General features: G+C 33.1%; 1 protein-coding gene across 1 annotated transcript in view; it reads left to right on the forward strand.

Annotated features, from left to right (window-relative positions):
* The window catches only part of LOC129224760 (1-phosphatidylinositol 3-phosphate 5-kinase-like), a 128,101-nt gene that overhangs the window by 5,499 nt on the left and 99,713 nt on the right, over window positions 1-22,889 (forward strand). Inside the window, exons 2-7 of the mRNA XM_054859308.1 lie at window positions 2,215-2,234; window positions 2,334-2,413; window positions 6,164-6,409; window positions 11,771-11,836; window positions 18,151-18,238; window positions 20,091-20,233. Of these exons, the coding sequence (XP_054715283.1) occupies window positions 2,215-2,234; window positions 2,334-2,413; window positions 6,164-6,409; window positions 11,771-11,836; window positions 18,151-18,238; window positions 20,091-20,233 (643 nt within the window). The remainder of the gene's footprint in view (window positions 1-2,214; window positions 2,235-2,333; window positions 2,414-6,163; window positions 6,410-11,770; window positions 11,837-18,150; window positions 18,239-20,090; window positions 20,234-22,889) is intronic.

The raw sequence follows: 22,889 nt of genomic DNA on the forward strand, positions 1-22,889 counted from the left end.
GTTTAAAGATGATGCTCTGATTGTTACAAAGTATTAGTACGACCAGGGCCTGACCATGACTTTTGAGGATACTGGGCACAAACTTTATTGGGTGGTCCTCCCCCCTCCTGCTATATGATTATACTAGTATATAATTAAAGTTCTAATTCAGGCTGCCCATTTTTATGATTTTCTCAAAATTTCTACCTTGGCAGACCCTTAACTTGAGTTTTTCTTCCTTCTAGTGTAAATAGAAATAGACTGGTTTGACTATAGTGTACATATAGTTTGAAGCTGAGAGTAACTTTGGCCTCAAAGCAGAATACTTTAGGTTGTTCTGCAAGTACTTCAAGCATAGTACGTTAAAAACTGGTCTGTTGCTATGTATTTCTGTGGAAATAAGATAATTCCGAAAACATCACAACTTTCAACCAAATGACTAATTAAAGAGCACTGAATTTGGAAAATTAGTTGATCATGAAAACTATAAGATCAAAAAAACTTTAACAATGTCAAACCTAAACCAATTGAGGTTCTCCAAAAATAGTTTATTTGCTTTCTAAAATGCATAGAAAGAGAGCCAAGATGTAAAATTTATAAAAATACGAACCTAGATTGCAAACCATTTTTTTTTGGTTAATTTTACATGGCATGAAAGAGCAATTAAAATAATGTTACTAAATAAATAAATTACCAAAATACTAGAGGACCCGACAGACATTGTTCTGTTCAAACTTCGTAAATTTAAAAGTTAAAAAATTTCAATAAACTATCAAGTGTTTGAACCGTTTTGTTGAAAAAATAAATAAATAAAAAGAAAATGTTTTAAGCTGCTGGTGTCAGAATGCGTATATTTATTACAACTTGATTTATCTAATGCCCACTGAGCAGTTGTTTTATTAACTATTTTTTCTTCCGTACTTGATGTTTTGTTCCTTCGATGATTCGAAATAAAATGAGTCAAGTTTGGGTTGCATATAATAAAACATTTCAAAATTTTCCAAATAATTGAAATATTTTCTGGATGGAAAGTTATTAAAATCTCAAACAAGACACGCAATTTCTATCAATGGACGTGTTTCAATGTTGGCATTGGTTCCAAAACATACGTCTATGGCCAAAATTTGCAGTGGATGAAGATCAATTTGGAAAGTCCTACAAAGGACTTAACAAATTCAACATCGCGAGCTTTGCACCAAATTATTGTAATTTGCGATAATTTTAGATTTTCTTCTAGTTTTAAGAAATCTGCAGAATTTCTGCAAAATTTTATCTTGAGTTGAAATATATTTGTAGAAAATTTCGCAGTTTCTACAGATTTTCGGCACCGCAGTTTCTGCAGATTTTCTGCACAGCAGTTTCTGCAAGTTTTTGGCACTGCGGTTTCTGCAGAGTTTCTGCACCATGGTTTCTGCAGAGTTTCTGCCCCACGGTTTCTGCTGAGTTTCTGCACCACGGTTTCTACAGAGTTTCTGCACCGTGGTTTCTGTAGAAATTTTCTCAATTTTCTCCTCTCATTTGAACAGAATTGTTCTGCAGCTCAGGCGTCTGTCCTGCGACATACGTTGCAAATTTAGTAGTATTCTGCCTTGAGGAACTTTGGGAGTTGCAAAAGTTATTAAAATTTAAAGGATAATTTTTTCTATATGTAATATTCACATTTTGCTATAATGCGATATGAAATTATTCTAATTTTTAAAAACTTGAGCTACAAATTTAGTGCCCTCCAAATTGTGGTGCCCAAGGCCCATGCCTTAATTTGACCTTGAGTGCTACAGTATTAACTATTTCTCCATTCAGGTTCTTGCATTTATTGCTTTTACAATATTTTGTTTCACTAATAGTATTTTTAATCGCATGTACAAACTTTCTTTTATAAAACAAGGCCTTAATGGTTACTTCCGATAGCTACATCCTACTGGATTCAAAATAGGTTGATCATCTCTCTCGGTAACTACCATCAGCTAATAATATTTATAATCGCGTGTACAAACTTTCTTGTATAAAACAAGACCTTAAAGGTTACTTCCGGTAGCTACATCCTACTGGGTTCAAAATAGGTTGGTCACATCTCTCGGTAACTACCATCAACTTCAAGTCTTAGAAATATATGTACGAGTGGTTGTAATCATTGACATGATTCATTTAACTTGATCTTATCAACATCAGTATTAATATTTTGAAGCATTTTATCATGATTTTCTCATTGTAATATATATTTTTCTTTTTTTGCAGGCCAAAAGAATCCAGCTCAAGTATGTTGATAAGATCATTACTTTTGTTATGTTTTTTTCTTTTTGTTCTTAAACCTTTGTCTGGTACTTAAATGAATTTACTTTAAATGATTGAACTAGGGAAACGAAAGAATTCTGAAGTAGATGAATCCGAGCCTAAAGCCAAAATGTTATTGACGATAAGCATGGATGGACGAGAGGTAATATTTTATTGCTCAATATTAATAAGTGTACATGAAATACACCGCCAGCTCAGTCAATTCCAGCCGAGGACTGCAGTTTCGTGCTTATTAGCACTCATCAGCCCGGCATAGGAGTGACTGAGCTGGAGGCGGAAAACCTCTGCTCAGTCACTCCTATGAGGTTTTCCGCCTCCAGCTCAGTCACTCCTATGCCGGGCTGATGAGTGCTAATAAGCACGAAACTGCAGTCCTCGGCTGAAATTGACTGAGCTGGCGGTGTATTTCATGTATTTCTGCCTTAGCCCTGGCTATAGGGCGGTAACTTACTGAATATACTGAATATTAATAAGTATTGTTGTTTGGGTAGTTGTTATCACTGTTGTCAAGTTTTTTCTCATGTCAGTTTTTGATAGTTTTATAAATGTGATTTAACACTAGAAAGACTGAAAATTGCCATATACCTAGAAAAACTGAAGGTGCCAGTGCCGCCCCAACCTGATTTTCTAACAAAGTCTTCGTAAAATTTTTCCTGGATGATTCCATATGCCCCACGCATCTCCTCTAATGATTAAATAAGAACTAAATGCATATTAATTTTTGTGATGTTTTCTATACACGACAAAAAAGATAGTGTTAGTTTCTCTTTCGAAGAGAGATCCGCCAGTTTGTCTGGTGGGCGGTTGCCAGTATTTCAGATTTGGAATTTCATTTGACTGCAAAAATGGGAAGATAACAGTGATACTAGAGTGAAAAGTACTGTAATTTCGAGTAGATAAGCCGCCCTATCATATACGCCGCACATGCAATAATTTATTAACTAAAAACAAGAGTTCATCGGATAATCCGCCCCATCATATACGCCGCAGAAGAGCGTATCAAAACATGGTGCCTCACCCCCTCTATATATACATATGTACAGATCCGATCATTTATTATAGTTAGAACAAAATTACAACAAGCAACTAACTGCACTAAAAGGTAACAGATAGAAATGTAATAAACTCGGTGTAAAAAAAAATGCTACGGTTGCACAAAAAAACTAGTGTTGCCAGATGACATCTACATTTGGTTGGATGAGAATGGCAACACTGGAAAGAACAACAACAGCGAACAGCGGTAAAATCGGCGCAAACTAACGCAGGTTTAAAGGGTGTGAGAAATTAAATTTAATGAAAAACCTGTTTCATGGTGCAATTTGAGAACTCTACTAGCATTTTTTAATGAATTTTAACATTGCCACTCGATTGGGCGAGTATGAAAAGCACTAAGAAAGAAGAGTAGGGGGAAAATTTCTTCAGATACGCCGCAGATGTTAAATTTCAACATTAAAACACATATAAGCCACGACTCATCTACCCGAAATTACAGTACTTTTTCATGCCACCGTAAATTGGAGAAAGGAAAAATTTCTCTGTGTTGCAAAATACCCAGGGGGCATTGTGGCCCCCTCCGTGTTTCTAGGTATTTGGTTCAATGTTTTACACTTCTATGAGGCTAAGGATTAAATGATTGAATAAGCAATCAGATAGAGTCATTATATGAAAAGTCTAAAATTTTCAGAACTCTCTGTTAGTTATTGTTGGATTAATTGAGCAACAAATTTTGCGAGGGGCCGCACAGGCCCCTTCCATCTTTCTAGTGTTAAAGTGTCATATTAAAATCCTAGGTTAAAAACCCCATGGCAAAACAGTCAAGACCCACTAATTTTACGAAAATTGTAGAGCAAAACCAGGATTATTGGCACCTGAAACAATGCATTAATGAGATGTTTCTTAAAAGAATATGTTAAATTTTTTTTGAAATATCACTAACACAAGTATAAAGATGAGACTTTTCTAACTGGTTTCCATTGCTAACAAAACTTGATTGTAATGAATCAACTTCGTTTACTGTTGTATTTTATTTTCATTCTTCATTACATGTATTGCATGAGTTGACTAGCCTTTTTTTACTTCCTTTTCCAAAAAAGGAAGTATTGTATTCATGAATAAATTTTCACTCAAAATTCAGCCTTAATTTTTATTTTGCTCACCCCCGAATTTATGTTGTTTTTTTTCAACCCGACAACATGTGGATAAGTGTCTAAGAACAGCTAAACACTCGAAATATACATTTTGATTCCCCGAGTTAATTACAAAGACTTTTCTCGTGACGTACGTATGTATGTATGTGCATATGTATGTCGCATAACTCAAAAAAGGTATGCCCTAGAAAGTTGAAATTTTGTACATAGACTCCTAGTGGGATCTAGTTGTGCATCTCCCTTTTTGGTTGCATTGGGGTGTTTCTAAAGGGGTCTTTTGCCCCTTTTTTGGGGGAAATCATTGTTAATTTTGATGTATACTCAAGTGGTGTTATAATTTGATGGACACTTGGATGGAAATTTTGTACATAGACTCCTAGTGGGGTCTAGTTGTGCATCTCCCTTTTCGGTTGCATTCGGGATATATTGGCAGTCTTTTATAATAGATTGGCTTTAGTCTTTTATGGTATATAATCAATATATTGGCAGTCTTTTGGCCGCCAAGTTTTGTCGCCGAGTTGGTGACAAATTCGGTGATAATTTTTTTTTTTTTTTAAATCTGGTTTTAATTTGGCCATTGGTGGTGATATTTAGAGAGTAAACTATTGAATCATATTAAAATTGCCAATATTAAGAAAATGACATTAAAATTGAAGTAAAAGGAAGTCATGTGATTCACACATCAGCTCGTTTTATTTGATAAACCACATTGTGTCTACAGCAGGGATTCCCAAACTTTACGAGATGCGACACTTTTTCAAAGAGTATAATTTTCTCACGGTGCCCTAGCCAATCTCAATTATAAATGCATGCACATTGATACCGTAGACACGTCGCAGCAACCCTGGCCTCTTCCTACAGCACCCAATTCGGGAACCCCTGGTCTAAAAAGTAGAGAAGGATGTTAAAATTTATTCTAATAAATCCAATGTTTTTGTTTTTAGAAATAACTACTGCCATTGCTGCAATTCAATATATTTAAAAATTTTAAAATAAATTTCAAAACTTATCAAGAGATATTTTTTTTAAAGTCATTCTCTGTTGATATGACATGAAATCTCAAATGGGTCATTCCACAGTGACTGACATTACAATTTATGTTCAACTTTCAAATTCAGTATTGTCTAGAAATTAAATTGTACTTCTTCTGAAATTGATCTAGAAAATCAGGCTATGGTTCTTTAATGCCAGACCCGGGCTGTGTACTTGTTGACCCTGTAGTGTGGGGGGGGGGACTCTGTAGGGCTATTTTGTTGCAGTTGGGCCCAAAATGTATGGATCTGGGCCCGTGATTAATGCCCACACACTTGTTTTCAGACTTGAGGAATTTTTTTTTATGAAATAAAATTAGATAAAAAGATGACTGATGTTAAACCTGTGTAACATCAAATTTTTTTATTCACCTTTATTTCACACATACACACAAAATCTTCATGCCTGAAAACAATCGTGTGTGCATTAATGTACCATATCATGATATTTTAGATCAATTTCTGAAGAAATAAAATTTTATTTCTACATAGTATACTGAAAAATAGATGAGAACATTACTGACTGTGGAATGACACTTAGGTTCAAGTAATCATAAGACATAAATGTGTTTTATAATTGCTTGAGCTCCTTTTCATGAAGTTATACAATTGCGTTTTTTAAAACATTCAACTAATTTAACGAAGAATAAATTGACGAAGAATAAATATGGTGCAATAGTGTATCCTAATTGTTATCTCCTTCTTTTGAAATAGATAGATTCACACTGCTGGATCTGCCACAAACAAGGGCAGGAGCAAATATGTTCTTCTTGCCCTAGGGTTTTTCATAATCAGTGTTTGAAATCTACATCAAATGAATTCAGAACGCAGCAAAATGTTTGTCCAGAGTGTTTGACGGATAGTGTAGATGGAACTCCATTACCTACAAATATAACCAAAGAAGATCTTCAAGATGCTCTAAGTTTTATAATGTGTAAAGTATTGGATCTATCACCCAAGGTAAGTGCTCATGTTTCTTGCATTTATTCATTTTTTCTATTATGTACAGTATGGGGGAACGAAAAAAAGACTGATTTTTTTTTTGTTTCCATTTTTACATTTTGTAATAGCACATACAGTTGTGTATTTATTTACTAAAGCTGACTGCAAAACTTGGATGATATAAAATAATATGTATTTTACTGTCCCATGATGCTCTGAGGGCTCCATCAGAGTTAAATAACCTCAGCGATAGGTACAAGGGACCATTGGAGAGGGATATTCATAAAGCTTGAATTTTTATACCATTTAACCCATATATCACACTTACATATTGAACTCTTCTCTTATTTCGTAATTAAAAAAAATATATAAACAACAATAGGTTAGCTGTTACAGTCAAATTCCATTTTGATGAAATTCAAAGGAACATTAAAATCACTAAGAACAGTTTTTTTTTAATTCTGATGTTACGAATGTTGACATTGTTCCTATGTATTTTGAGTTGGGGATTGTTAAAGTCTTTGCTGTAACAAACTTTACTTTAATGGGATTTCATTGTATTTTATAACAAGTCAAAACAGTAATTAGGGTCGTAGAGTTTCAATCACGTTGGTTTAAACCATGGTTTGAACCATGTGGTTTAAAAAAATGTTTTTTCGAAAAACTAAATAGTTTTTTTCCCCAAATGTTTTCAGAAATTTTACGTATGATTGGAAGATGTGAAGTCCAATAATTGCAAAGTAACCAGCAAAGCTTTAGAGCTACAATTTTCAGATTAATAAATTTACAGACATTTTATTTTTTTAATGTAATGCAAATTTGATAAATAGATTTTCTTTTCTTTCTCCCCCCCCTTAAATCAGTGCAACTGTTCTTCTTAGGTACATGAATGTAAGGCAGACCTACTATTTTTCAAAATAGCCCAAAAGGCATATTTCTGCCAAAAGCTTTATTTTACTACCTAATTTGTTCAATTACCTAAGATTTACAAAGGTAAATCATGTATCATTTAAGCAATCTGTACTCTATATACGCCGTAGAATATTTAAATGACAAGAGAAGAAAAAAAAAAACTTGACACACTTTTTGGCATCTACAATAGGCGATGTAGTCAAGAATATATATATATATATATATATATATATATATAAATATATATATATACAAGTGGTACCCGCACGGCTTTGCCTGTAATAGAAAAATTAAAAGGTCTTTTGGTTCGCCTGTATATTTCCAAATGTATGGTGAATCTTCTCGCCAATCGGCTTGTACCCATGTTACGGTTCCACGTTATGATAATTTCGCAATTTACTCGTCCATCTTATGATATTTTTGTTCCAAAAATTGGAATAGAAAAATAACCACATCGAATTTTCGAAAAATCGCTTCGAGGTACACACCCCCATGCTACAAACTAACTTTGTGCCAAATTTCATGAAAATCGGCGGCACGGTCTAGGCGCTATCCATGTCACAGAGATCCAGACATCTTTCGGACAGAGAGACTTTCAGCTTTATTATTAGTAAAGATATGTATTTTTTTTGAGTAAGGGAACTTTTAAAACTTGAATGAGCCAAAATCTCTGAGGACCGGGCTAATTTTTCTGCAGACGAGTGCCAAAACACCGGTTAAGAATCACGGGAAAAAAACAAAAAAGAAATTCATTTATTATCATATTAGACTATTTTCTCAACACAAACTACAGAAAAAAATTAATTGATAAATGCTCTTTTAAGATAGAAAAATGCATTTAAAATATTTCTATTCTCTTTTGAAAAAAAAAAAAAATCGAAAAAATAAAAATCAAACAGCAGCAAGTTTAGAGAAATAAAAAATACACGTTTTGTTCAGTTAAAAAGCAAAACCAGTGGCGGCGCGAGAGCAAAAGTAGACGTCGGCGATGCAGTTTTGCGAGGCCCTTTTAATCATAAAATATTGTCAGACAAATAATTGAATTCATAGAATTGATTTTTGTACTAATTATAGGCACTTAGGGTTCCCAATTCACTTAATTGCTGGGGCAAAAACATTTCGTGATTAGTAGCGCAGTCAAAAAGAAGTTTTTTTCGTGTTGGTGGAGGAGGCGGCACATTGACAGGGGAAAAAATTACCTGATAGAAAGGGGGGTTCGGGGGTTCTTCCCCGGAAAGATTTCGAAATTTGTAGTTTAAAAACGCTATTTTAGGCTTTCTTTGCTGATGTTACAGGAAAAAAAGTACAGGGGGTCTCGGTGGAAATTTCTAGAAATTGAAGCCTTAAAAATGCAATTATAGGCCATATTTATTGACTTTAGGGTTAGAGACTGTCCCAGATCGATTCTTTAAAAAAAAAGAAAGAAAAAGGTCAAAATCAATCTCCTGCAAATTCTCGAAATTGAAGTTTCAAAAACGGAATTTTAGACAAACTTTTAAGATTTTACGGTAAGGAAGGGAGATCCCTCGAAAAATTTTGAAAATTATGGGCCTAAAAACTTAGCAATATTTTATATTCAGGAGTCATTCCACTTGAACTTTTTGTTAATGAAGTTTAAAAAGCCTAATTGCCTATGATATAAAAGAAAGGAGGTATGGGGACCCTTGCCCGAATATTTTCTGAAATTCAAGCCTTAAAAATGCGATTGTAGGGCCATATTTTGTAATATTACGCTCGGTAATTTTTGAAATTCAAGCTAAAAAAACGCAATTTTAAGCGATTTTCGACGTTGTAGAGTATTTGGGGGCTTTAAGCTGGAAATATCGCGAAGTTTAAGATCTGGGAACAAAATTTCAGTTGCTCCATAATGCTTTCGGTGTGTGTGTGGTGGGGAAAGGGAGATCGGAGGAGCAGCATTTTGGATATTTTCTTACTTTTAGATGAACTTAGGAAACGAGAAAAAAGAAAAGAACTGAAAAGAAGAGAAAAAAAGAAAGGGGGGTGATAGAGTTAGCTAATCAATAAGCTGTTGCCATTGAATACTTTTAATTCAGGCCCCAACAGAATTGGGCCAAACATTTGCTAAGGCTGGCTCTGTGCAGTCTCTCCTGCACGTACTATTTTGATTACTTTTGCGTCTGTTGTATTTAATAAGAGTTTCAATCAAAAACATGGAAATATCTTAAAACTTCTGAGAATTTACTTCTGAGAATTTTGCGAGGCCCTATCTGCGCGAGGCCGTCAGCAGTCGCCGACGCCTAGCGCCGCCACTGAGCAAAACAAAATGACTTTTCCTGAAAAATGCAATATTTTTAAAGAAAGAGTTAATTTTCATTTAGTTTTTGGGGGATACAGTTAAAAAGGCGATGTGTGCACCCAAATAAGAGATGTTACGAGGGGTTACTGTGCTATGTTGATTAAGGTGGGAAACCAGTTTAAGAGGCCAAAGTTTTAGTTTTTTTTGTGTTTTTTTTTAAATTGGGAAAAAAATAATTAATTTTCTAAACTTGAAAGATATTTCATTCATCTTTTGAAGTACAGCTTGCAATTTTTGGAACTCATTTCCAAACCGAATTAGTGGAGTTAAAAGCTGCTGTCCATGGGCGGTCGTCATCAGAGCTTGTTACTGGTGGGCATTACTGAAGTACAAGTTTTTTCTGTAATCATTACAATTTTTCTTTCGCATAAACAACATAATTCCCTAGAATATAAATCTAATTGTGATAAAAATAAATTGAAAAATGCACGTTTTTGAGGCAATTCATTACATTGTTACCCGCGCGTAAGAGGGGGTAGCTTTGGGACTGGGAAGGCTAACTTTAGAACAGTGGATGATTTTTAGTTTGCAGAGTTCCCTGTGGGACACATTGCTTCGGTTCAGTCTAAAATCACGTCTGTTGAGTATACCTGTATTGTGCTGCTACCTTACAGCAGTTGTCAGAACCCTCGTCCGTGTACACATTGTAACAATAAAGTTATTCTTTCCACTTGTTTTTCAAAATCACGTCTTGAGTGAAACTTTCTTTTGTGTCTCAAGAACTGTGCACACCAAATTACTTTCAAGTCTGTGTACACATTGATAAATACCTTCTAAAGTTTTTAATGTAGAAGTAACCATGTTATTATGAGTTTTATATGTTAACATTGTAAATTTTCATCTTTTCATGGTGTAACTTTGGGACTGAGAAATTTCTTTTAAAGTAATGTTTACTGCAATCTTTTGGCTTTAGTTGACAAAAACTAACATTTACAAAGTGTTTAAATATTAATTACACTATCTGCTTGTTTAGTAACATTTTAAAGCGCAGTTTGATAAAATATCTGTAACTTTTAGCTTTACCCATTAAGTAGAATGGATTGTTCCTATGACCTGCTGAATGTAATATTCTAGCATTGATATAAACTCATTTCCCTTACTACTTTTAATGTAAATACTGCACCCATATGATAATAGTGGGATAAGATTAGTCTTGTTTCCTTACTGTTTTAAATGGAAATAAAGCATTGTCCTAATGTTACCCAATCAATGGGGTACAATTTGGACAAATAATTTTATTTTTATTAAATACCATAGCAACTAGAGCTATTCTTTTGCCATACCTTGTAAGAAAAATACTCAACTGATATGTTAATGATTTTTTAAGCTTTTTAACTTTGAAAATAAAGATATGGACAGAGTAAAACTTGGAAAAGTGTCCCAAAGTTACCCCGTCATATGTTATATTTTTCTACCATATTTTTCGCGTTTTTTGTATGAAAAAAACAATTTCTATTAATATCATCAAAGAGTTAGGTTCATTTAAGAGTATAACTGAGTAAAGAATGCTCACACAAATTTTCAGGAAGATTTCTCAAATGCTCTTTGAGCTAGAATGCCCACCAGTTGAAAAAAAAGTTGTTTTGATAAAAACGCTTTGACAAAAAATGCTGTGAATGTTTTTGAATCTCCACAGTCACTTTAAGAGTGCATAACATAACAACTAATCAGAATTTTTTGCTGAAATTTTGAACTGAAACATAAAAAAAGGGATTTTTTGACTGGTCTCGCTCTAAACTGGTTTTCCCCTTAAATTCTTTGAGCACCTTTTCTTCATTTTCCAAATGTAAAAAAAAAAAATCTCTATGTAGAAAGTTACGCGATTTCTTTAATTGATAAAATTAATTTTTTTATTTATTTTTATTTTTTATTTTTATGAAATAGCATTTTCATACCGTCTCAAGTATGACTGTGGAGGAAAAATCAAGTGATAAATTGAAATTATTGCCAGTAAGAGTTTTTCTTTTTAACTAAAAATATGTTGACCTATTCTAAAAAAACATATACATATAAGTGACCAAGTTTGACATAAAATATTTAAAAATCTATGTAGGCTTTAGAAACTACCAAAAGTCATCTTATTCAATTTAAAGATTTCAAATTACACTATATATTTCGTTTTGTAACAAATTTCCTGTTTTGAATTCTAGGATTTGAGTCATTGGCCTTCTGCACATAAAGTTTGTACTCGAATGGATGTCTCAATGCTAGTGGATGTTAGTATATTTCTGAACTTGTTCACAAAATTTGATACATTCTGAATGCATTATAAATTTGAAGGGCTCGGGGCAGAAATGTGACGAGCCACTAGGAATGAAAGTTGGAAATTGGCCAACTGAAAAAATTCAGATCATGTGGCATATCACATTCTTGCCCAAAGTCCTTCATTTTAACTACATAAATCTTTATGTACTAATTCATGAATAATAGTAAGGGAAATATTCTGTAAGCTATTTCTGCAAAAGGCAAATGCAAATTCAGATTTCTTCTGTCTCACAAACTAATCATACTAGCCTGTTTGATAGCTAAAAGTAATATTGAAGTTTGAGCTTTGTAGCTGGTTACTTTAAAACAACATACAGTCAATTCTCGATAATTCGAATCTAAAGGGACCAATGAAGTTCGACTTACTGCTAGTTTCGGTTTTCAACATATTAATATAAAAACCATTGAATATTTTAATTAATATGTACATATAACAGACAAAATTACAGAACTTAAAAGGTTTTGAGCACAACATGCACAGTTTCTCCGTGAAGAGTTCTGAAGACGAAGTTGTGTCTGGTCTTGAACTTCTACTGCCGTCCAACGCTGGTGTGGAAATTTTCTATGTTCAGTAATACAGCAAAATCAAAGGCGCCCATATAGGGGGCAAGGGGGGCTCAAGCCCCCCTTTGAAATTAGAACTTCCTTGCTTTTAGTATTTTTTTCTTTGCAAAAATGTATAAACATTTCTTCTCCAGCCATTAATGAATGAGTTATTAAAAATGTCAAACTTTAATGACTCTAATCTGTCCTAAAATCAGTTTCCATGGGGAAAATATCCAGCTAAACCACAGGGAAAATATTTGAGCCCCCTCCTTGCAACTTTGCATATGGGCACCCATGAGCAAAATTAGTTGCTTTCTCACGCAACAAACATCTACTTATAGGAATGACATGGTCTTGAATTCGATACTGCTACAACCACTTGAATAGAGCTGATTCTACTTCAGGAAAGGTGCACATCTTCATTTGGTTCAATCTCGGATTCATGGATTCGTACAGCTTTTGAAGTTTCTCTTTTAATATCGTTGACAGAGTATTTGAAGACATTCTCTAATTCATTATCTTTCTTTTTGATTGTTGGATTACTTTCGATCTCATAAATAAGATATACTTTACTTTCTAAATCCAAGGTTTTTAGCTTTCACTTAGACATCTAAAGAAAACTTTAATCTTTCTCTCTCCGGAACTCATCAGCAAATGCTGGAACTAAAGAATGAAAGGGAACGCATCTTAATTTAGATCAGCCTTTGAATAAAGGTACAATAAGCTGACTTGGCAATTTGACAGCTTAAAAGCAGATTTGTAGTCCAGCAGATTGTTTAAGTCAAAAGAGTACTGTACAACAAAAGAAATCAAACTATACTCATTTCCACACGTGTAACCCCTTTATCACACATCGGCTCGGCAGGTGTTCTCTGTGCTTTAGAGGTCTGTTATACAGGAATTGCAAGTGAAGGTGAATGAATTTTTCTCTCATAGTCATTTTAATTATATATATTTTTTTGTTCTTTCCAAATAAATTTCTAGTCATCTTTGAAAAAACTTCGAGTTATAGTACTATTTGAGTTATCGCGAATTGACTATTTTTCTTTTAAAACAACTACCCATCAACTATTCTTTTCAGCAGTTTTAAAAACAGTTTTAAGTTGTAATTTTTCACTATCATATTAATTTGCAGGTCTCAAATCTAGTCAATGATTTGATGCCACACCTATTTAAGTTTGTTTCAAATAGCAAAATGAAATTAAATCAATCAACTAAAACACTCCTAGGTGCCTGCAATATCTGCTTGTCACACTACTCTTTGCCTCCTACATCAGATCAAGAAAGGCATGATATAAAGTATCAGGAGGACCAGAAAGTAAGATAAACACACCGGTAATGGCCAGTGCTTCAGTAGTGGCCACTTCAAGATTTACAGTCGACTCCCGCTGCAATGCGATCCGACTTACGAGAAATGGCTATAAAGCAATTTTTTTCCCCAGTAAAGAATTTTAGCATAACGCGAATTTCTCGTCTGCAACCCGAAAATTTTTGGGAGGGAATCACGGTCTGTAAATATCGGCTTTGTTATTGACTACTTTTTTTTTTGTGTGTGAATGGACCTTCATCCTTTACTGAGAGCGGAAGTTCCCACACCGTGCTTGTCATATACACAGGGTTCGTACGGGTCATGGAAATCCTGGAAAGTCATGGAAAAAAAATAACAAAATTTCAGACCTGGAAAAGTCATGGAAAATTGAAATTTTCATTGAAAGTCATGGAAATTTATTTCAAGTCATGGAAAAATGTCCTGGACAAAGAGAAAGGAACAGTAACTAAAGGAGCATTAGAAATCTTGAGTGATTTAACAGTATACCACATAAAAGCTATTACAAGTGGAAAATTGAACGATCCAAAAATCAAATCTGAGTTTTGAAATCTCATTGCATCCATTTCTGTCGCAGCCGCTTGCCATTTTTTGCAATGTGATTTTACTGCCTAGACATCATTTATTTTGAATTTTCTGTTATTTTCAACACTTCTTACATTTCATATTCTGTAGTAGCAAAATTTCACATTCTTAGTTTACCACGCCCACTCAAAAAAAGCAATTCAGTTGCATGCGAGTTCGATTCCATCACTTGTAAGAACTTTATTATTAAATTTTTCAGAGTTTATCTTAATTTGTTGAATGTTTTAGAAAATGTAGATATTAAGTAAGGCGACAGAATACAGAAAAAGAGGAATTCGTATGCTCTAAAACAGTAGTGCCCAACATACGGTACGCAAAACTAATCCATGCGACCCGCTGCTACGTTCAATGTCGGGAATTAAACGTGTTCTGAAATTTCTGTACCTATTAATTTATATGCATTTGAAAATGCAAATTTGTAAACAAAACAAATATACTTTTGAATCAGAAGATTGATTCATTACTGAATGTTTTTTTTTTTTTTTTTCAAAAAAGATCTGGTTTGGAAACACAAAGAACTAAACTATGTGGCTTTACTTTAAAGAACCAAAATACTGTCAAGTTATGTGGATGATTAAAGGCACTGTTGACACTAAAAGGTAACTTTTGAAGCAAATTTATTGAAACTTAATGATGACTCATTCAACCTTTGTCCCATTCAACATCATTCTGCCTGTTTAAAAAAAAAAAAAAAAATCATACATTTAAGCATCATCATATTTGCTTCACTGCATTTTTACTTTACTTAAAATTATATTATAAAGACAAATAAGAATAGTTTAGTGTTTTAAGTGTGCACTTATATTTTTTCCACAACGAGTATGCTTCAATGAGGCTGTGGGACGTTTTGCTAATGCTCATTTCCAAATATTACCAAGTTTGAGATTAAATAGTGCTATTCTCTTCGTGTAACGAGGTCATGAAAATTTTCATTGAAGTCATGAAAAAGTCTTGGAAAAGTCATGGAATTTTTTCATCCAAATAGAGTATGAACCCTGTATACATCGCTGCAAATAATTTCTCCTCATTTTTCTTTTTTTTTTCATTCTAAATTCAAAATATAATGACACCTAAGAACAATGTTTCATCTTGTGAAGATCGAAAGGAAAAGAGAAAGTTTCTTATAGTTAAGGAAAAGCTAAAGATTATGTGCTTGAACAACAATAAAATACGTAGAAGGTAGCACGACAATGAAAGGTATGAGTGAATCGTCCATATGTACAATTAAAAGTCGAGAAAATGAAAATCTGAAAACATTGAAAAATTATGAAAATGGAAGCTGCTTTTGTATTGTGAATCTTAAGAAATCAGGAAGAGGGGTGTTGCCATGTAGAAACATCATAAAAGAACTAGTATTGCGTATTTAAAAATATATAAGTTGGTAACGGTTTGAGATCACTCAGCATAAATCATCATCATCTTCATCTTTTTATGTTACAAATATCATTACTGGATCTTCTGTAGAGTAAAATCATTGAGCATTTGTTTTTCTTACTACATACTGTACGTACGGTACTGGATTATTTTATGTCTTTCTTTCCCAGTGATCTTTTTTTTTTGTGCATCGTAGCAATATTTTTTGTTGAATAAAACAGTTTTTTTAATTTAAAATATGAATAAAAATTCAGTTTTTTATGTAAGAAACAGTAATGTATAGTTAAGAAATAGTTTTTAACAGTTTAAGGTGGCATTTACCAGTGTACAAAATATTTGGGTATGTTTATAAAAGTTTTTACATGTACCCTTTTCCACAACTCGAAATTTCGACTTACGTGAGTTGTCTTGGAACGCATCCCTCGCCTAAGTCAGGACCTGATTGTATATTTGAAAAAATAGGATTCCAGACTACCCGATGGATTGAAACATGTAGAAGGCATTACCTCCTGCATGTTTGATGCACTTTTGAATCTATTGGGAAACCTGGAATCCTACTTTTTAAAATATGAATCTTGAAGTGACCACAAGCACTGGCCACTACGGATGTTTTACCTTAATACTATTTTCTTCAATCAAATACATTTTTACCAAATTTTATTTTTGATCAATGATGTATCTTCCCTTGTTCCTAACTACATATTGCTATGTTTTGTACAAATTTTCAATTCTAAATCGATAAAAATCGATCAATTTTGGAACAAAATATCTGGAGATATTCTGGATCTTGGCCAAATTTTCATGGTATTTGTCACACAGCAATCAGAAATAAAGAGAAATCGAGTGATGCAATGTTGGGCGAGTATGGTAAATTAGACAGCACACTGACATGGATTAATGTTTTTCAAGATTTATTTTTAGCAGTGTGGTTTTGCACAATCGCGTTTCAGAATCAAGCTTTTTCTGTTGACAATCACTGGAATATGCTCACCTGGCATTGCACTGTCTGATTTCCCTTTCAGTAACTTCTGCATGCTCTAAGTGACCATAATCTGAAAATTTGACGACTATCCATAATGCCAACTACAGATATCTTACTTTAAAAAACACAGTTCATATTTATCGACCCAGGATTGAAAATTTGCATATTAAATGGCATAAGGATGCAATAAGGAGGGTATTTACGTCATTGATTAAAAATAAAATCTTGGTAAAACATTATTTGTTTGAAAAAAATGTCATTTTCCTGTTCTCCTAACAGTTAACCTGTGTAAAACAAAAATGTGTTTCAGCGTTGCTTGCTCTTAAACTTGACAATAATTAATTCCTTCAAAAACCGGAGATTGTTTTCTCATACTATCATTAGAAACGATTCTGCATAAAAAATGTGCGCAAAACATGAAGTAAAAAATTATTTAGGATTAAATTTTAAGGTATGGTATTTTTTTATGTACACTGTAATATAAGGTGGGATTAAAGACATTAACTATTGTGAATGAGCCAGAAAACAACACATATGGGCACTTAATTTAAAATTATACAATGGAAAAATACAAGAGACTCTCAAAAATCCTAACAAATATGACAGATGGCTGAATTGTAGACGATGTAAATTTTGTTGTAATATAGAGCCCCACAGTTATAAAATGCATGTCATTTATGCAATGTGGAATAATCAGTGGGTTTTACTGATTTTTAAACCAGAAGAAAAATTCCCAGTTATTGATCCGGATTTGTGAGAGGCTACTTTAAATCTTAAGAAAGGAAAAAAAAAAAAAAAAAGGCTTTAAATTGCTACTGACAAATATGACATGGTTTTAGTATCTGCTATTCAATGCTGAAAAATCTTTCTTCAGATGCATATAAAATCTTTTAACTTGCTGCAGAAAATATTGATTAAATACCAGCAGCAAAAGTTATTTTGATCATATCTGCTGTAAATGATAACTTTTCAGAAACATTAACGAATTGGAGTTTTAGATGCATGAATTTTTGAGTTTTTGAGAAAAAATGATTTTTGTTTTGCTATTTTTTTTAAACATTTGTAAATTACAATTGATGCTCACAAACATCATTTCAGTGACTTCCTTTTAAAGCAGAGAAGTGTCAATTTTTGATCTGTGATGTAAATATTTTTTATGTGTACCTGGGGGGAGGGGGGGGGGAATCATTTTTTAAAAATATTTTTTTTTGTGTAAACATTCATTCTTAAAATATTTTGAATAAAAGTAAGTGCTTAGAGGTTATGGTTCCATAGAAGTTGGGCATTGTCAAATGGGTTTACTTGAGTGCAAAAAGTTTTGTATGATGAGAAGTGAAAAGAAAAAATTTTTATGTAGAGAAAAATGTTTTTACCATTATCATCAATGTTCTCAATAGCATTGTTTTACTGCATTTAATAGCTGAGTTTTTGCTCGTATTTTTGTTTTGTAGCGTATAAACAAATCCAGGTATACTACCACAGCAGAGTTTTATAGAGATGTGAAATGGATCTATCATAATTGCTATAAAGAGTTTGGAGGTACATTAATATTTATCAATATACTTTTTCTTATCCTACTTCCCCACATAAGTTTTTCTTTTTCAAAATAATGTAAAGGAAGCTAACTGCATCATAAAAAATACCTCCCTTCCCCCCGCCTTCGAAAGTGAATTAATTGTGATATCATACTGAAAATTTGAAAAATGTCATACTGGAAATATACTGAAAGTTTGAATCACTATATCAACAGACACGCTGTCTTACCGCCTGTAATATTACGGTATTGAATTAAACAATTTGAAATCCTCATATATGTAATGGCAAATGATTGCGTAACACTCCTGATGTCACTACAATGAAACTCGTGCAATATCTTGCAAGAGAGCATTATTTTATTGTTGCATCACTTAAAATCCAATAATTTTATTTGTAACTAGATACTATTTTTTGGCAGTGTTTGAGAAGCAAAGAAGTGATTGTTTTTACAAGGCAAAACTAGATCCAATAAGCAACTACTTTGCTGATCAGTCATTTAGTAAAAATAACTTGGCGGTCCCTTTTAAGTTCAAACCATTTAACATTTTCCCAATCAATGCTAAACATTTTTCTCCATTTATGTATTCATTTGAACAAGTCATGTTTTATCGTAAATATCTCTAATAAAGATGCAATTTGCATTTGTCATACTATGACGGGCAATTTTCTAGTAAATAGATAATAGCAAAAGTAAGAAACTAAGCTATCAACCCCATTAGTGATGCATTGCTTAATTTTCAGTGCTAAGATTATTGTAACAAAAAACCCAGTTCTTCCCTTTCCTGCATACCATATTTTGTAAACTATAATCTTCTGATAATCTCTCAAAAAAGTTGAACATTTTGAGAATTGTATGCCTACATGAATGTGGTAATGCTTCTTTAATAATTAAAAGTTTTTTCAAATGTTGATTTCTTTTTATGCATATTGGTTGATAACATTCCAAATGCTTCTTATAATGGCTTAGTAGCATTAAAATAAAATGACTTGTTACACTAATGAAAATGATAAGCATTTTTTAAAAAATTACACTTCTAAATAGAAGATTAACACTGTCATCAATGTGGTGATAATGGTTGCCTTATCATACAATGTAAAATGTGTAAAAATAAGACTCAACATGTTATCCGCGGATAACACAGCGCTGCATATTAGTTCTTGACTTTTTTTTAAGGAAAGCCTTCTAAAATATGTAGCTGCTTAAAAACCATGATAACTCTTTTCAGGAAAATTACAGTTCCTCAATTCACATGAATTTACTCACTTATTTTTAGTATAAGTTATTTTTTTTATACTACATGGAATTGTAATTTTTTTGATGAATTTAAAAGCAATATTTGCAGATTGTTTTATCATCATAAATTTGACTTGGACTACTCAAATTACATCAGTTATATCTACTTCATTGAATATTATATAGAACTATAAAATCTATGTAGTATTTTTGATTTCATTCATGCATTTATAATGAAGTTTATTTGCGTTCAAGTTACTTTGGTTACTTAACTTAGTTGTGTTCATGTATTGTATAACAATTTCAAACTGCTAGCTTGCTAGCTTTTGGTAAGAGAGAGAGAGAGAGAGAGAGAAAAAAAAAACTTTTCAAAAATTACTGCAAATAAGTGATAGAACAGTTTAGTATAGGGCAATGTTTTAGATTGAAGTATTATCTCCTTAAGTTTATGTCTGAATAATTTTTAACCTAGAAATATTTTTTATGACAATGAATTATCACATATTACAAATTTTTGAATCTTAAAAATTGTTTAATTCCATTATATAAAGGGTATGAAATGTTTTGTTCTTCTCAACATTTTTTTATACTAGCCCAATCTGTATGCTTATTTTTATACAGCATATGCCAATGAAACAGTATCTGCAAAAAAAATTGTGAAGCGGATAAAAAATGAATTGTTAGACATGGAGGCTTGTTATGAATGTTATCACAAGAACTATAGTGTTAAATCTGTTGATCATAATCCCTTTGTAACTCTGTGCGTAAGTGATTTTTATGATTTTTCCCTTTTCTTCTTTACAGTTTTTCTAGAATTAAGCAGTTGATTCAACTTTAATTTTCATTTAACCTCTACTTCACTAATAATTTGTTATTTAGTAGTAATAAGAAGTATTGTTAATAATTTTGCAAGTGTGTATTTTTCTCTTTTTTTATTCTTACAAGCATGAAATCGATTCAAAATTGTTTGTTACGATAACTTATGATATTTACTGGTTTTGTTTTAATACTTTTTTAATCCAGCTGATATGTTTTATTTGTAAGTTTGTATGGTTAATGAGGGGTATAGGTTTACTTTTAAGCGTGATTTTTTCTCAAATTGTGGTGTCATTGGAAAGGTTAGCAATGTTAATGCAGGCACTCAAACTCAAATGCCAGAGCGATGACGTTTTACTGACATAGGCAGCTCATACGGGGGAGGGGGGACGCAAAGACCCTTCACTTTTCTGAATTAAAATTGGTGATTGATTGAAAAATGATTTTTTGTAGGGCTTATTGATTTATTTCATGAAAGTAAAAAATAAAAATTCCACTAAAATGGACTTTTCTCATCTTATTTTATTAAAAGTGAACTTAAATTCAGAAGGGGAATGTCTACTGAGGCCTTCTGTCCCAATTTTTGAGGCTATACTCTGCATTTTTCGGAGGTTATAGAATTAGTAATCTTGAAAGCCTTTAATGTAGCCCAATTTTACTTGAAAAATATAGAACTTCAAGGACCACATCCCCTCATCCCACACACTCAGGGCCGTATTTGTAAGTGTGGAGACCCTGGGGCCACGAAGGAGTGGAGGCCCCTAATCAGGGTTCAAAAAGGTCATCATATTTTTGAAAATATCCGATACTTTGATATATATCCGAATATTTTGATATATATGTATATATCCGATATTTATTTTCGACCCGTAAAAGTTAGGATACTTTGTATAAAATTTATTGTGGAGGCCCCGGGGCAGTAGCCCCATCTGCCCTCCCCTAAATCCGGCCCTGCACACACTTCTTTTGACCCTCCACTTTTTTGCTGGACCAGCCATCTATATTTGCTGATTTTTTATTACTTTCTTCTATATCTAATATATAGAAGAAAGTATTGGATTCGTGCAAATTTTCGAATTTCGAATTTTGACGGATTCGAACGTTTTGAGGTGTGCTGAGTATATTTCGACCATTTTTGGAAAATGTCTGTCTGTCTGTGTGTGTGTGTGTGTGTGTGTGTGTGTATGTATGTGTGTGTGTATGTATGTGTGTCACGTCTGTGTGTGACCAGTTTTTTGTGGCCGCTCTACAACAAAAACTACCGCATGAAATCGAACGAAATTTAGTACACATATGTGCCCCTATGTGAACTTGTGCCCATTAGTTTTTGGCGCGAATTCCTCCAAGGGGGGTGGAGCAATGGGACGTTTTTCGAGTTACGCGTGCTTGCTATTTCTCAGGAAGTTACTGGCGGAATCAAACAAAATTTGGTCCATATGTTGGTATTAACAGGAACACGTGCTGATTCAATTTTGGTGTCAATAACTCAAACGGGGGTTGAGCTGTAGAACGTTTTTTGTCGTCAATTGTGACTGCTGTATCTCAAGAAATAATGAACGGAATGAAAGAAAAATTTATCGGCAAGTAGCCCTTAGTGGGTATAAGAACTGATTTTATTTTTGTGTCAACAGCTAAAAGGAGGGTAATGCAATCACCCGTTCTTTTTTTCCATTTTGAGTGCCCTATCTCAAGAAGTAATGCTACGTTCTGGTTGAAATTTGGAACATATGTGAATCCATATGTAAACAGGCTTTGGTTCGATTTTGACGCCGATCGCTCCAAGAGTTTTTTTTTTTTTTTTTTGCGAACAAAAATATTTTTATTAATGCAACAATAAGAAAGATAAATCGTAATAGATTGTCGTCTGCGTATTTCTCGTGATTTTAATTGTATGGAAATGATAGGAAATATTATCTCAATGATTTAAAATTTTGAACTGTTGCCATCTTATGTTTGTTAACAAATAAAATATTTGTAATTCATTCAAGCAAGGCTTTTAAAATAACTTTCAATTTTCGCTCTTTGCTTTGCTTTTGCAATAATTCAGACATTGGGATAGTCGTCAAGTTTTTGCATGTGTCATTTTGTTTTTGTTGGGAATATTGCTTCCTCGTCAAGCATGGGGCGGGATCAGAAAAAAAAGAGAAAAATATAGAAGAAAGTTTCGTGATGGCCACAACATACTAGTTTTCTGTCATGGATTTCATTTTTTTTTAGAATTAAAAATGATGTGCATATCACCCTTACAATGACAGTAAACTCCCGATTATCCTGTGGAATAAGGTGGCACGATAACCGTGGGTAAGTGAATTCGCGGATAATCCACAAATTAGATGAAAATTATGTTAAGGTATACGACAGCTTAAAGATCAATAATACTCACATACAGTGGTGCTCCCATAGGGTATACTTCATATGTGCTGTAGACTCTCAAGCTTCATAAGTTTTCATATTATTGTGCAGCTCTGAGAAGTTGAGCTCCGACTCTGACAATGTTTACCTCTGTTTCGGAAAAAAGGGAGGGGTAATTGGTGTTAAGTTTAGTTGAGGAACTTTCTTTGTAGTTTTTCAAAAATATTCCAACTACAAACGGAGCCAACAACA

This window comes from Uloborus diversus, chromosome 6, assembly GCF_026930045.1.
Source record: "Uloborus diversus isolate 005 chromosome 6, Udiv.v.3.1, whole genome shotgun sequence".
NCBI lineage: Eukaryota > Metazoa > Arthropoda > Arachnida > Araneae > Uloboridae > Uloborus > Uloborus diversus.